The 17272-nt window shown below is 35.8% G+C and overlaps 1 protein-coding gene across 3 annotated transcripts in view; it reads right to left on the reverse strand.

Moving 5' to 3' along the window:
* Window positions 1–17272, reverse strand: part of SEC24A (SEC24 homolog A, COPII coat complex component) — a 70804-nt gene that overhangs the window by 24648 nt on the left and 28884 nt on the right. For all 3 annotated transcript variants that reach the window (XM_019421964.2, XM_019421962.2, XM_019421963.2), the window contains 8 exons: window positions 16943–17020; window positions 16199–16359; window positions 15718–15890; window positions 14265–14367; window positions 12903–13029; window positions 11177–11286; window positions 6992–7104; window positions 4424–4542 (listed from right to left, as the gene is read on the reverse strand). In XM_019421964.2, coding sequence (XP_019277509.1) covers window positions 4424–4542; window positions 6992–7104; window positions 11177–11286; window positions 12903–13029; window positions 14265–14367; window positions 15718–15890; window positions 16199–16359; window positions 16943–17020 — 984 coding nt within the window. The remainder of the gene's footprint in view (window positions 1–4423; window positions 4543–6991; window positions 7105–11176; window positions 11287–12902; window positions 13030–14264; window positions 14368–15717; window positions 15891–16198; window positions 16360–16942; window positions 17021–17272) is intronic.

The following is a 17272-nucleotide window of genomic DNA, read 5'->3' on the forward strand; positions in this document are numbered from 1 at the left end:
GAGAAGTCTCACTTTCTACATTTTGGTACTGTTTGTGATTTTTTAAAAAAAGGCTCATTACAATCTTTGTAAAAAGTAATACCAAAAAAATAATGTGAAACATTATTTACTTGACCTGTCACATAAAAATTCTGTTTAGATTTCTTCTTTTTTCTTTAGAACTAAAAAACGTTTAATAAAAATTTTACAGAGATACAATTCACAAAACATGGGGGCGCCTGGGTGGCTCAGTTGGTTGAGTGTGCAACTTTGGCTCAGGTCATGATCTCACAGTTCGTGAGTGTGAGCCCCGCGTCGGGCTCTGTGCTGACAGCTCAGAGCCTGGAGCCTTCTTCAGATTCTGTGTCTGCCTCTCTCTGCCCCTCCCCCCACTTGCGCTATGTCTCTCTCTGCCTCTCAAAAATAAAGAAATGTAATATAAAAAAAAAAAACAATTCATAAAACATAGAATTCACCCTCGTAGAAGATACAATTCAGTAATTTTTTAATATGTTCACAAAATTACACAACCATCACCAGTAATTCTGGATCCTTCCCATCATCCCGAAAAGAAATGCCACATGAATTAGCCGCCATTCTTCATGACCCTGACAACTCTCACAGCACTAGGCAGCTGCCAGTCTGTCTCTGGATGTGCGTACGCTGGACACATCGTACTAACAAAGTCACACTATGAGGTCCTTTGTGACTGGCTTCTTACACAACAAAATGTTTTCAAGGCTTGCCCATGTGGTAGCATCTATCAGTACTTTATTCTCTTTCATTGACAAATATTTCATTGTATAGATACATTTTTTTGTTTACACATTCATCAACTAATGGGTATTAGGGTTGTTTCTCCTTTTTTGGCTATGTTGCTATGAACATTCACATGCACATAGTCTTAATTTTCTTGAGTATATAAATATTGAGTAGAATTGCTGGATCATATGGTAACTCTATGTTTAACTTCTGGAGGAAGTGACAGACTGTTTTCTGTAGTGGCTGCAACATTTTCCGTTCCAAACAGCAGTATATGAGAGTTGTAATTTCTCCACTTTCTTGAAAATACTTTGTTACTGTCTTTTTTTAAATCCCTGCTATGTGACATAGAGCAAGGGACATCCCATCTATCAGCTTATGTATCAAATTGAGAGGCTGGACCACATCACTGAATTCACAATTTGGCCCATCATCAGAATCACCTGTTCAGCGAACAATGAAGTAAGTATCTGGGTAAACAGGTTAGGAAATAAAGCTGATTTTTTGTGAGATTTAAAATAACCAAGACAGAGGGAGCTCTCCTCAACTACTACCTTTTAAAGATGTACAGTGAATCCTCACTATTCGTGGATTCTATATTTGCCAATTTGCCTACTCAGTAAAATTTATTTGTAACCACAAAACCAATACTCATGATGCTTCTATGGACATTCATAGACATGCTAACAGCAGCAAAAAAAAATTGAGTTCTGAATGTCCTAGTCAGTGTAAGGTAGCATTTCATTGTGGTTTTCATTTGTATTTCCTTGATAATTTAGGATATGGAGCATCTTTTCAAGTGCTTATTGGCCATTGAACACTGTGTATTGAATAGAGACAGGTCTATTCAAATATTTTGCTCACTTTTTAATCAAGATCTCCTTTACAGGTTATGTTGTAGGGCTTCTTTACATAATCTCGATATAAATTCCTGATCAGACATACGATTTGCAAATATTTTCTCATATTGTGGACAGTCTTTTCACTTTCTTGATGGTATCCTTTGAAACACAAAGTTTCTGAAGAAATCAAATTTATCCTTTTCTCTCTTTTTTCAAACTAATCTCTACATCCAATGTGAGGCTCAAACTCATGACCCTGAGATCAAGAGTTGAATGCTCTACCGACTGAGCCAGCCAGCCTATTTTTTCTATTTTTCTATTTTTTGTTGTTTGTGCTTTTGGTGTTATATCTAGGAAATCAACCAATCCAAAGTCACAAAGATTTACTTCTGTTTTCTTCTATTTTAATCTCATACTCAAAGGGCGCCTAGGTGCCCCAGTCAGTTAAGCATCTGACTTCTGCTCAGGTCATGATCTCACAGTTCATGAGTTCAAGTCCCACGTCGGGCTCTGTGCTGACAGCTCAGAGCCTGGAGCCTGCTTCAGATTCTGTGTCTCCCTCTCTGTCTGCTTCTCCCCGCTCATGCCCTCTGTCTCTCAAAAATAAATAAACATTAAAAAAAAAATTTAATCTCACACTCCAGTCTATGAGTTTTGAGTTAATTTTTCTTAACTGTGGTTATGAAATATACACAATATGTGGGATCAAGAGTCACATGCCCTACCAAGTGAGCCGGCCAAGCATCCCTCACCTTAACCATGTTTAAGTGTACAATTTTTAAGTGTACATACATTCGCAATGTTGTATAGCCATCACCATTATGTATTTTCAGAATGTTTTCATCATCGCAAACTCTGTACTCACTGAATAGTAACTCCTTAACCCCTGGTAACCTGTATTCTACTTTCTATCTCCATGAATGTGCCTATTCTCAGTATCTCATATAAGCAGAATCATACGATCCTTGTGCTTTTGCATCTAACTTATTTTACTTCGCATGTTTTCAAAGTTCATCCGTGTTATAGCATGCAAAAGAATTTCATTCTTGAGTATATGTATATACCACACTGTTTATCCATTCATCTGTTGATGTATACTTGAATTCTTTACATATTTGGCTACTGTGAATAATGTTGCTATGAACCTTGGTATGAGTATTGGTTTGAGCCTGCTTTCAATTATTTTAGGTATATACTGGGAGTAGAACTGCTAGATCATAATGACAACTATGTGTTTAACTTTTTTGAGGAATTGCCAAACTGTTTTCCATAGCACTGTACCATTTTACATTCCCATCAGTAATGCATGACAGTTCCAGTGTTTCCACATCTTTGTCAAAACTTATCATGTCCTATTTTTTTGATAATAGCCACTGTAATGGATGTGAAATTGTATCTCACTGTGGTTGTGATTCGTGTTTTTTTTTTTCCTTTTGGTTTTGAGAGGTTTGTTTGTTTATTTATTTAATTTTACTTGGTTAACACAGTGCGATATTGGTTTTAGGAGAATTTATTGACTTGTCACTTTACATACAACACCTAGTGCTCATCACAACAGGTGCCCTCCTCAGTACCCATCACCCACCTAGCCAATCACCCACCCACTTCCCTCTGTCAACCCATAGTTTGTATTCTGTCATTAAGAGAAGGTTTGTCTCCCTCTCTTCTCTTCCCCCCATTCCCGTATGTTCATCTGTTTTGTTTCTAAATTCCCACGAGTGAAATCATAAGGTATTTGTCTTTCTCTGATTTATTTTGCTTAGCATCACACATTCTAGCTCCATTCATGTCATTGCAAATGGAAAGATTTCATTCTTTTTGATGGATAATAATATTCCACTGTATATACATTGCACATCTTCCTTATCCATTTAGCAGTCAATGGACATTTGGGCTCTCTGTAGTTTGGCTATTGCTGAGAAGCATATCTCTAATGACTAATGATGTTGAGTATTTTTCTTTTCATGTGCTTATTGACCATTCATGTATCTTCTTTGGGGAAATGTCCATTTAAGTCCTTTGCCCATTTTTGAATTGTGCCATTTTTTTTAATCATTGAGTTGAGGAGTTCTTTACATGTTCTAGATATTGATCCTGCATCATTCGTATGATCTGCATATATTTTTGCCAATTTTGTGAGTCATCTTTTCACTCTTTTGAAAATGTTCTTTGATGTACAAAAGGTCTTAGTGTTCATGAAGTCCAATTTATTGTTACCTCTACTTTTGATGTATACCCAGGTAATCACTACCAAACCCAATGTTATAAAGATTTTCCTCTGTTTTCTTTTAAGGGTTTTATAGTTTTAGCCCTTGAGTTTAGATCTTTGATCCTTTTTTTTTATATGTTTTAAGTAAGGGTCCAACTTCATTCTTTTGCATGCTCATTTTCCTCCAAATCATTTGTTGAAAAGACAGTTTTTTCCCCATTGAATGGCCTTGGTTTCCATGTCAAAAATCGATTCACCATATATGTGAGGGTTTATTCCTGGGCCCTCTATTCTATTCCATTACTCTTATATGTCTATTCTCAAATACTTTTTGAATGAACGAATGAATGAATGAATGAGGGAAAAAGAAACCTACATTTAATCTGAGTTTGAACATTAACTTGTTTTTGTTGCCTTGTCCAGAATTCACTTTACCTCTATTACTGTTTCCTCTTCTGTAAATGAGGGATTAGACTGAAGGACTCTTAAAATTCCAACAAGCTTATCATTTTATACTCCAGGTCTTTTCCCTCAATATAATAGAGTCATATCGTATACACTATATAACATGATATTTCTAAAACTGAAAATTCCTAAGACATTTCAATAATTTAAAGTGTATAATATATACCTTCAATATCTGAAACTATTAGCATCTGAGGTTGAGAGAGACCTTCTTGAAGACTGTAGAAGTGGATTGTACTATCAAACGTAATGAAGCCAATTTTTGTCCTAGTATTGCCAGGAAGCCTATAAACAAATTCAGAAGAGGATTTCATCAAGTTTTCCCATATAAATATATATATATATATAATATCTGTGAAGAGTTAACATGCAAATAACTACTTTGGTATTATGGGAAGTGTCCCAACATAAATGTTCAACCCATTCAATGTTTAATTAGCATGAAAACATACCCTGCACAAAGTGAAAACACTGCAGAAGCCAAACAATCAACAAAACCAAGCAATAATAAAGCAATCCAAAACTCATTACACCTATATGAAGCTAAATAAGTCACACAGGAAATGGCAGATAAAAAATACTTGAAAGTGTATACAAAACTTTTCATGTTCCTGTAGTGAAAACTTTGTAGATGATTTTAATTTATCAAAAATAATTTTAAAAAATTACCATAAATGGTAATTCCAAAATATAAATTAAGTAGTGCACTTCTTTTAAAAGTTTACCCAAGGACTCTTGGGTGGCTCAGCTGGTTAAGCGTCCGACTTTGGCTCAGGTCATGATCTCACAGCTCATGAGTTCAAGCCCCACGTCAGGCTCTGGGCTGACAGCTCAGAGCCTGGACCCTGCTTCATATTCTGTGTCTCCCTCTCTCTCTGCCTGTCCCCCACTTGCACTCTGTCTCTCTCTCTCAAAAATAATAAAAACACTAAAAAAAATTTTTAAAGGTTACCTAAATCTCTTCTTATGTTGTTTGTCTTAAGAAGAGCAGTAAGGAGCACCTCACTAGCTCAGTCTGTTGAGTGTCTGACTTCAGCTAAGGTCATGATCTCACGGTTCTTGAGTTCAAGCCCTGCATCAGGCTTGCTGCTGTAGGCACCGAGCCCACTTCAGATTCTCTATCCCCTACTCTCTCTGTCCCTCCCCTGTTCACTCTCTCTCAAAAGTAAATAAACCTTGGGGCGCCTGGGTGGCTCAGTCGGTTAAGCGTCTGACTTCAGCTCAGGTCACGATCTCGTGGTCCGTGAGTTCGAGCCCCGCGTCGAGCCTGGAGCCTGCTTCCAATTCTGTGTCTCCCTCTCTCTCTGCCCCTCCCCCGTTCATGCTCTGTCTCTCTCTGTCTCAAAAATAAATAAAACCTTAAAAAAAATTAAAAAAAAAAAAGTAAATAAACCTCAAAAAAAAAAAAGAGCAACAGGAGGATTTGTCTTAAAGAACTTAAATGTGTTGACCTATAGTTTCTTAAGGAGAGGGACAAACTAGTTTTCATTCTTGTTGCTCATGCTTAGATGAGTCAGTGGAGTTTCACATCAACAGACAATCCCCATATACAATCTAAATTAAAAATATAAATACTGGGTATACGGGGTGGCTCAGTCAGTTAAGCATTCAACTCTCGATTTCAGCTCCAGTCATGATCCCAGGGTCATGGGATCAGGCCCCACATGGGGCTCTGGGCTGACAGCCAAGAGCCTGCTTGAGATTCTCTCGCTCCTTCTCTGTGTGCCCCTTCTGCACATGCTCCTGCACACACTCTCTCTCTCAAAACAAGTAAATAAACTTAAAAAAAAAAAAAAATTCCAGAAAGAACAAGGAGGCTCCTTTCACCAAGGTGAAGGACTTACTAGTCCACTTCTGATATGATTTGGTACTTCACATTCTTCCACACAACACAAGAGCACTATGTTTCATTACACTGAAAAGTCATACTAGCTTTTATGGGTTACACTAAGTATCTAAGGAACCATTTAACATACAGATATTTTAAGAGACTTAAGAGATAGGATAATGAAATGCCACTTGTACACACTGTTTGTATTCTTATTTCAACAAACTTACAGTAAAAAGACATTTCTGAGACAACCAAAACCAAAACTAGAACCAGGTATTAAATCACATTATGGAACTATTGCTAATTTTGTGTAGTGTAATACTTGAATCTTAGGGTTAAAAATAATTCTAAGTACTTATAGTTAAAAGGATATGCTGACTATGGTTTGAGTAAAAATACTCAAGGGGAAAAAAGTGTTTATGTATGGGAGGAATTAGATGAAGCAACAACAGATGAACGCTAAAAATATTGAAGGTGAGGGATAAGTACCTGGAAGTTCACTACATTCTTTCTATTTACTACATGTTTGAAATTTTTTCATTTAAAAAAAGTAAGGGGCACCTGGGTGGCTCAGTCAGTTGAGGGTTTGACTTCAGCTCAGGTCGTGATCTCATGATTTGTGGGTTTCAGCCACACACCAGGCTTGCTGCTGTCAGCGCAGAACCAGCTTTGGGTCCTCTGTCCCCTCTCTCTCTCCCCCTCCCCCACTCACACTCTCTCTCAAAATGAATAAATATTTTTTTTTAAGTTAAAATAAATTTATGTTTCTCAGAGAAAGTGAGATCTAAAGTTAACGAATGAATTTTATGGAGTTTTAGAACACAATTATATAGCATTTTTTCTATTTTCACACTACTTATTCATTTTGCTAGTTTCAAATTTAAGATGAATTAAGATACTTACAAATCCAGATTGTCTAACAAACTCTGGCAAACTGTATTCAAGTATCCAGTTTCAACGGCATTGTGAGATACATCAAACACAAAGAGATACACTGGAGGTTGAGGTGGTCGTAACTGAAGAAAAGAAAGATCTCAATAAATCATTTCAAAAGATTAAATCTAAACTTATCTGTCTGGCCCACTTACAGCAAAACAACAAACATTATCTATAGATTAAGACAATTATAAACAATAATGGATTGAGAAAACAATAAAAAAATAACAAGAATTTTAAAAACAGGCAAAACTTTATTTTTTTGAGACACATACTTAGAAAACACAAAATGAAGATGTGATTGCCCTTAGTCAGAAGAGTTTTTCTCTAGGACAGGAAGAAAAGAAAATGTGATCAGAAGGCATTCTGGGAGTACTGGCAATGCTCAATTCTGACTTAGGTGGTACTAACACAGGTGTTTATTATTTGGTAAACTACACACTTATGTTTTACAGACTCTTCCATATGTACACAATATTTCACAATATAGGGAAATTATAGCTGTGACTTGATTTCTCAAGGTAGCCTGAGCTGGTTCCTTAACCAATGCATTTCAGCTAAAATCCATAAAAAAGTAGAACTATATTTTGAAATTCCAAATTTAGGGGTGCCTGAGTGGCACAGTTGGTTAAACATCTGACTCTTGATTTTAGCTCAGGTCATGATCTCACAGTGAGATCAAGCACCGCTTGAAATTCTCTCTCTCCCTCTCTCTGTGCCCCTCTCCTGCTCGTGTGTGCCATCTCTCAAAAATAAACAAACATTTAAAATAGAATAGAATAGAATAGAATAAAATAAAAAATTCCAAAGTTAAAGATTTGTTTTCAATTCACTAAAAAGCATCAAGAAACCACAATGAGAACTGGGCATGTGGTATACTAACTTTTATATTTTTATGCAAAGATCACTTGCCAAATTCATATGCTAGCATCTCTCACCTATGAGATAAGTGACGAAGGAGCAAAACATCTTACAATAAGCAAGTTTACAAATTTAAAGGAAGCCACTTTTGTAAAACCTGGGAGATAAAAGAGCCCTAGGGAGGGCAATTCAAAAGAACAGAGGCTTCTGATTTTTTGGCTTTAATTCAACAGACACAGCTACACTACAGAAAACTATTACCATTTATTTTTTATTTCTTAATTTTTTTAATGTTTATTTTATTTTTGAGAGAGAGACAGAGCATGAGCAGGGGAGGGGCAGAGACAGAGAGAGAGAGAGAGAGAGAGAGAGAGAGAGAGAGAGAGAGAATCTGAAGCAGGTTTCAGGCTCCTAGCTGTCAGCACAGAGCCCAATGCAGGGCTCGAATTCACAAACCGCAAGATGATGACCTGAGCCAAAGTTGGTGTTCCACCAAGTGAGCCACCTAGGCACCCCATTACTGACCATTTAAATGTCACAAAACTGTCTTCTACACTGAACTTTTCTGTGATGAAAAGAAAATGCACCCTCATAATTTCTATACCAAAATGGCGTCCACTGCCCAAATAGAGGGAGATTACCCTACAAAAATATAACAAGGTAAAATAAAATACCAGAAGTTCATGTTAAGTCTTATCTTCATATTCCCTTTATTTAGAGAAAATTATGGCATGGTGAAATAGTAACCAAATCAAAGCCATGGATTTTTATGCAAGCTCTCCCACTTACTTAAATGATATTTAGCAAGTCACTTAACTGAACTTTGTTTTCCTACCTTACAGACAGGAACAACATTCACCTAGCTTATTTCAGACTGTTGTTTGTGATGATCAAAAATACCTAAGTGCTGGGGCGCCTGGGTGGCTCAGTTGGTTAAGCGACCGACTTTGGCTCAGGCCATGATCTCGCGGTTTGTGAATTCGGGCCCCGCATCAGGCTCTGTGCTGACAGCTCAGAGCCTGGAGCCTGCTTCAGATTCTGTGTCTCCCCCTCTCTCTACCCCTCCCCTGCTCACACTCTGTGTCTCTCTGTCTCTCAATAATAAATAAACGTTAAAAAAATTTTTTTAAATGTGTAAGCGCTAAGGCGCCTGGATGGCTGAGTCCACTGGACGTCCAACTACGGCTCAGGTCATGATCTCACTGTTTGTGGGTTCGAGCCCTGCTTCAGGCTCTGTGCTGACAGCTCAGAGCCTGGAGCCAGCTTCAGATTCTGTTTCCCTCTCTTTCTGCCCCTCCCCTGCTAGCACTCTGTCTCTTTTAAAAATAAATAAAACACTAAAGAAATTGTTTTTAAATGTAAGTATTTTGTAAAATGTAAAGTGCTAATTTAACCTTGGGCATAATTATTATTTTAAAAATGCAAGACCTTAGATATTCATACAAATGTATAATAGTACTTGCGAAAGAGTGTTTATCATGGCATTATTAGAAAAAAGTTGGAAGTGACTTAAAAGTAAACACGATCCCAATATTATATTGTAAATTTCTGGATTGATGCACAAGAAATATAAGTGAAACTTTACACTTTTACTTTTCAAATTTACCCCTGTATACTTAACTACATTTATAATGAACAAGTATAACATATAAAATTTAAAAGCATACAATTTTGGTAAAAGATGACACAGTGTTTTATTTAAAATCTAGTACTAAGTAATATACTATATAAAAATATATTATTTATATAATTTTATACAATAACATATAAAAAATGAAAGCAGGGTTGGGAATGCAAGCTGGTGCAGCCACTCTGGAAAACAATATGGAGGTTCCTCAAAAAACTAAAAATAGAACTACTCTACGACCCAGTAATTGCACTACTAGGCATTTACCCAAGGGATACAGGTGTGCTGTTTCGAAGGGACACATGCCCCACAATGTTTACAGCAGCACTATCGACAATAGCCAAAGTATGGAAAGAGCCCCAAATGTCCATCGATGGATGAATGGGTAAAGAAGATGTGGTATGTATATATGTGTGTGTGTGTGTGTGTGTGTGTGTGTGTGTGTATATATATATAATATAATATATATATATAATATAATATATATATATATAATATATATATATAATAGAGTACTACTTGGCAATCAAAAAGAATGAAATCTTGCCATTTGCAACTATATAGATGGAACTGGAGGGTATTATGCTAAGTGAAATTAGTCAGTCAGAGAAAGACAAAAATCATGACTTCACTCATATGAGGACTTTAAGAGACAAAACAGATGAACATAAGGGAAACAAAAACAATATAAAAAGAGGGAGGGGGACAAAACAGAAGAGACTCATAAATACAGAGAGGGGCGCCTGGGTGGCTCACTCGGTTAAGTATCCGACTTCAGCTCAGGTCATGATCTCACGGTCCGTGAGTTCAAGCCCCGCGTCAGGCTCTGTGCTGACAACTCAGAGCCTGGAGCCTGTTTCAGATTCTGTGTCTCCCTCTCTCTCTGACCCTCCCCCGTTCATGCTGTCTCTCTCTGTCTCAAAAATAAATAAACGTTAAAAAAAAAAAATTTTTTTTTTAAATACAGAAAACAGGGGCGCCTGGGTGGCTCAGTCGGTTAAGTGGCCGACTTCACCTCATGTCATGATCTCGCACTCCGTGAGTTCGAGCCCCCATCGGGCTCTGTGCTGACAGCTCAGAGCCTGGAGCCTGTTTCAGATTCTGTGTCTCCCTCTCTCTGACCCTCCCCCGTTCATGCTCTGTCTCTCTCTGTCTCAAAAATAAATAAATGTTAAAAAATAATAATAATAAATAAATAAATAAATAAATAAATAAATAAAAAAAATAAAATAAAATACAGAGAACAAACTGAGGGTCACTGTAGGGGTTGTGGGAGGGGGGATGGGCTAAATGGGTAAGAGGCACTAAGGAATCTACTCCTGAAATCATTGTTGCACTAGATGCTAACTAATTTGGATATAAATTTTAAAAAATAAAAAATAAAATTAAAAAAAAAAACCTGCAAAGTTAAAAAAAAAAAAAAAATGAAAGCGGGGTGCCTGGGCGGCTCAGTTGGTTAAGCGTCCTACTCTTGGTTTTGGCTCAGGTCATGATCTCATGGTTTGTGAGATCAAGCCCCACGTTGGGCTCTGCACTGACAGTGTGGAGTCTGCTTGGGATTCTCTCTCCCTCTCTCTCTGTCCCTCCCACCGTGTGCGCAATAGCTTTCTCTCTCTCAAAAAATAAGAAAGGAAGGAAGCAAGCAAGCAAGCAAGCTAGCTTACCATGTATTCTGAAGGAGCCATAAACTCAATAGTAGCATTCTGAACTTCAGGTCTTCTGTGAGGTTCTCCATAGACTCTGGTCAAAGGGTTGTACATGAATTCTTCAGGAACTATGTAAGTTAACAACATACAATGATAGAACTGAAAGGATTAAGGTCAATTTACCTTGTATTTAGCTGTTTTCTTATTTTGAAGATTTATAAATAAGCCAATATGGACTAAAAATTAAAGGATAAATACACTTTGTTTTTGACTTCTATTCAAGTTTCCCCCATACTTAATAGTACTAAGTATGATTTTACAGCTACTATCACTGTGATTTTTCTTTTCCTACCTTCTAATTTACACTTTGTCTCAATTCTCGCTAAAGCTGCTTTCCTAAAACAGCTTAAAAGAATGATAAAAATTCAATGAATACTAATTATTATCTTACATGTGAGACAAAATCTGTGTTAAATTTCATAACCATATGCGAGTATTAACACTGACATGAAATGTACAGCCTCTGGCTGCCCCATAGCTTTCAGCTGCCCCTTGAAAACTATGGCACAAATACCTGAGAGGCTAAAGCTAAATGAAGGCTAACAGTTCGGTCATTTCCATTAATTAATGAGGCCTTTATGGAACATCAGTTGCCTATACACTAGGGCTCAAAGAATATTTTCTAAATTATCATTGCACCTGTCTTCCCATTAACTGTTTAGAAACTCAAATTCCTACATATGTTAAAGGGTAAGCCATAGTTCATGAAATGGTCTGGGCTGCATACTAAAGTAACTTCTACCGTTATTATAATTTTATTTCACATAATGAAGCCCATATACATAAGATTTTAAAGACATACTAAACACTATAAATACATTTTCTGAATTATTAGAGAATAAAAATAACGTTCTTACACTATCCTCCCTTTACTCTTAAATAATATAAACAATAAAAATGGTTTTAAAAAATCTCTTAAATTCTCCATTTGCCAATACTTAATGAAATTTCCTTCCAGAGACCTAATTTTCTTTTTTTTACTTTTAATTTTTTTTTTTTTTTGAGTAAGCTCTATGCCCAACATGGGGCTTGTACTCACGACCCTGAGATCAAGAGTCACATGCTCTACTGACTCAGCCAGCCAGGTACACCAGAGACCTAATTTTCAATGTGGATAGCAGCATACCCTTTTTCTTCTCTAATCCTAATAAAATGTTACTGGTTAGATGAAATTCCTTAAATATAAACTGTAAACAGCTTCTGAAAGAGATCTCCTCTTCCTCAATTACTGAAAAAACTACATTCAACTAACCTTCTAGCACTGCCCACCTCCCTCCTGACTGCAGTGAATGAAGCTAATGGCAGCTATTCTGTGGACTTATTTCTTTCACCCTAGAGAAAAGGCATGGGACAGTTTCTAAATAAAAATATTTCTTAAATTATAGGCTTAAAATACCATGAAATATGCCATTTATTATATACCCAATATAATAAATGTAAAAAAAAAGGTATCAGAACATTATCACACTTTTTGTTCAAAAAGTATACAATTTTTTATATATAAGTATAAATGCACAGAAAAAAGTTAATGGAAGTTATCTCTGAGTGGAAGGATTACAGGTAAGTAAGAAGGGTTTGGGGTTGTGTTTTTGTTTTTTTTTTAACTTTACATTTGTCTTATTGGCTTTCCCTACAATGCAAGGAGAAATTTGAAAAAGTTTCAAAAAAAAAAGCCAGAACATACCATCATTGACTCGGTAACATAAGTTACACTTCCATCTCCTTTGATCAAGAAAGCTGACAAAAGGGTTGATGTACGTCCTGCATGAGCGGCATCTCACAATTGTACTGGAGGTAACCACAGGCAATTGCTAGAAAAACAAAACAAATTTTTTAAAGGGAGTGATCATTACGTCTAAAGGCCAAACATTAATCCATACCTTCCAGGTAACTTCTGGAATACTATAATTTTGGAGAAAAAAACAAAGGTAAAAAGAAGTATTCAAACTGCCACACAAAAAATTATGTAGATGAAATGTACTAATTTTAAAAACTACTGTTTTGCTCCAGCAGCATTCTCATTAAATTCTGCCTTTAACAAGTATTTATTTTGGGGTGTCTGGATGGCTCAGTCAGTTAAGCATCATCAGGTCATAATGTCGCAGGTGGTGAGTTTAAGCCCCATGTCAGGCTCTGTGCTGACAGCTCAGAGCCTGAAGTCTGGAGCCTGCATCAGATTCTGTGTCTCCTGTTCTCCCTCTGCCCCTCCCCTGCTCGCTCTCTGTCTCTGTCTCTCTCAAAAATATATAAACATTAAAAAAATTTTTAAGTATTTATTTTCTCATTAGGTATTTATATTATAAATCAAACATAGTAAATACCCAGTGTATTTTTCACATGGATGGTAAAGCAAGGATCAACATTCTAAGATCAATGAAATGACCAAGGAAATTATTAGGATTTCTTCATATTACATTAAGAGGCTTACCAAGTTCTCATAAAATTACTGTGACAAAGTAAGGTAAGAGTAAATTATATTTAAATACTCAAACTCTCCAATTATGCTCCTATTTAAAGTTTATCCTACATATTAAACGTTCTAAAGCCTGAATATAAGTTTGTTTTGGGAAAGTTACTTCACTTATGTATTAATCCTCTGAAAAACGTCAAGGTCCATATGTCAAGGTCTCAGAGCCTTAGGATAAAAGTGGACATCTTCTTTGTTTTTCCCTTTTAGCAGAGGGAACAGCTTCCTCAAGTAACAAATTTACTCCCAGAATGGCAGAACTGAAAGACTGGGTAAAGTATTTTAAATGGGCAAATAATTTACAACTTTTTAAAATAGCATGGTTGATTTATTTATTTTCTTTTAGTACTTCTATTCAGTTCCTCTTGAATTTTTTTAAAATTCAACTTATTTTACCTCATTTTCAAGTGTTTGGTAATAAAAGTGCTGGTTGAATTACAAATAAAAGAACCTGTCAGTGGTCAAATTCCTAAAGATAGCTCAAATAAATTCTACAAGTGATTCTTGCATTACTGTAGAAAATTCCTCACCATCAAGTTAATTTCCCATAAAACATTTACTTTCACTAGTGAAACATACCACTAGGTCTTTGAAAGGATGAAGCAGCAGTCCCAAAGGAAGTTTGGCTTTATTCAATAAGGCCTGAGTCTGAGGAATGCTAGTCAGCGTGCATCGAAATAACCTGTATCAAAGTAAAAATCATGTGTCAGTTGTTGTTATGATTATTTTTGGACAAAAAAAAACAACTCCAAAAGGTACATTTAACACTGGATCAAATTACAAAAAACACTTCAATAGGTCCTCTCAAATGTTGTCCCATTTAAATATTTAAGTCCTATTCAGAAAGAGAGGGTAGAAAATTACAACTATTATATAACTAAAATAAAGTCTCTTTTTGGCTTGGCTTGTGCATAAGACAGTTCAGACTAACAGATGACTTATTTTCCTTTATATAAATCTATATTACACTGGAATTACAAGGTGATGACCCAAATATGCAAATGCAAACTTAAATTTATTACTGAAAAGACCTGTTTTGTTGAACGTTCTAAAAAGACTATTTAAAAATAACAAAATTTGGGGTGCCTGGGTGGCTCAGTCGGTTAAGCCTCTGACTTCAGCTGGGGTCATGATCTCGCGGTTCGTGAGTTCGAGCCCCGCATTGGGCTCTGTGCTCATAGCTCAGAGCCTGGAGCCTGCTTCGGATTCTGTGTCTCCCTCTCTCTCTGCCCCTTCCCCACTTGTGCTCTGTCTCTCAAACGTGAATAAATTAAAAAAAAAAAAAAAAATTCGTGGGGTGCCTGGGTGGCTCAGTCGATTACACGTCTAACTTCCGCTCAGGTCGTGCTCTCACAGTCTGTGGATTTGAGCCCAGAACCAGGCTCTGTGCTGACAACTCAGGGCCTGGAGCCTGCTTTGGATTCTGTGTCTCCCTCTCTCTCTGCCCCTCCCGTGTGTGTGCACGCATGCACTCTCTTACTCTCTCTCAAAAATAAATACATTAAAAAAATTTTTTAATATGACAAAATTCGGCAGCTCTTTCTATCCATGAGTCCCGGCCCTAGGCTTTAATAAAAACACCTTAAATAAAAAAAATAATAGAAATAACAAAATTCAATTTATCAGAAAGTTGTTACCATATACATTTAAACTAATGATCCATTTGAAGGGAGAAAAGAGTATCATAATTCTGTTTGCTATAAAAAAACAATTTAAGATGAGAGCAAATGAAGGATTATGTAGAATCAAATTCCCATACTTTGGACTTGTTCACCACAATGATAATGAGTATCAGAGTCCCAGTAGAGCAGATAAGAGCAGTAATCAGCTTGTAAGTTACAACTCCATTTCTTGAGTTAGAACATTTCAGATACCAATTAAAGTAAGCAATTTCCTAAGGTTTTTTCTGTATGCAAAACTATTTTCAAAAATTAACATTTATACAATGTTTATAATACATGAAACTCCAAAAAAATCTTAAACTTCTAGAATAAATGTCATATTTAATAAGAAATGCTATCTGAAGCCTTACTCTGGGTTACAATTGAGTTTCTGGATATCTTCATGCAAATTTGGAACAGGAGGCTGCAAAGGTGTTGATGGAAGCATGTTTCTTTCTTGAAGAAGATTGATAACTCTTAGCCCTTCTGGATGGAGACTTAATCCACTCATGCTTGTAGTTAAATGATTAGCACCTAAGGGAGTCTAAAGATAATATAATTTCAAAGTAAACAGCCTTTATAATGTCTTCAGTTGAAAACAGAAGTGTATAAGGACTTGGTTACTTAATTTCACTCTAAATAACAAAACTATAATCTAGATTTCCTGGTCAATATTTTGGTTCTGGAAATATATAATATAACATGAGTCTTATGAAATATCCATTATTCCAATTGGTTAAAATATTCATTACACCTTCCTAAAAATTTTTTATGTCTACACAATTTAAATCAAAAGATGGAAAAATGGTAAAAACAAAAACAAAAGCAAAAACAAAACACCAAAAAGTTTACCTGATTAAAGCCCTGTGGCCCACTTGGGTAATTCAAGGAAGAAGGTGGCATTGCAGTTGTACTAGGTGGTGCTGTGTTCTGATAACCAGGTGGTAAGGAGGGATATGAATACCCAACACTTCGGTTCATTGTGGGATTCTTATTAGTATGCTGTGGTGTTGCTAGAAACAAGGTAACTTTTAAGTTCTGTTTTATATTCCAGAATACTTTAAATACACACATCCACCCACTGAATTATAACTCTAAAATCCACTGGGTAATTTAATACTTTCATCCATCAATTTTGCAAAGTAAGACAAATAAACATTGCTAACAAACACTGCTAACAAAGCAACTGCAATGATTAAAATCAAGTTAATGTAGACTATATAAGCTTGGTATGATTAATTTACTTCCGTATCATTTCCAAAACTTTATATTCAGACTAAAATTCTAATTCAAAACAATTTCAATGAAAAGATATTAAATGTTAAACTGGTTAAATACATTTGAGTAGATCTAATTGATACAAATACTCTATAGCTGTAACATAATAATAAAGCCCATGATCCCAATTCTGAAAGGAAAAAAAAACTAACAAAAAATCTAAAGGTATGGAGACCAAAAATGCTAACATGAGGTACTGTTGTGTGACATGATTATCAAGTTTTCTCCACTGTTTCCTATAATGAACACATACTAAAATAAAAAAAACAAAGCAAAGCAAAGGAAAACAAAACAAAAACAACTTTCATAGCATCTCACCTGAAAAGCCACCGCCTTCAATTTCATCATAACTATTGTGAACCACCATAGATCCATTATTGGTATTTGGTGTAATACCTAAAAAAGGAAGTTTATTAATAATATTCAAACTAGAACAATCATTACAATTTCTGAAAAATTTGAGCTGATATCTGAAATTTAAGGTAACTTTCCAAATACTTTAATCCACAGCCCAGGAAAAATGTCAAATGTTGAAATAAAAATTTCATATAATGCAAGTTTTTAAATATACAGAACACATCTAAGTTTCAAATACTTTTATGAACTTCTAAAATGAATGGTCCTTTGTGCACGTTATAAAATTATATA

Source organism: Panthera pardus, unplaced genomic scaffold (genome assembly GCF_024362965.1).
Source record: "Panthera pardus isolate Hobbes unplaced genomic scaffold, ASM2436296v1 HiC_scaffold_2, whole genome shotgun sequence".
NCBI lineage: Eukaryota > Metazoa > Chordata > Mammalia > Carnivora > Felidae > Panthera > Panthera pardus.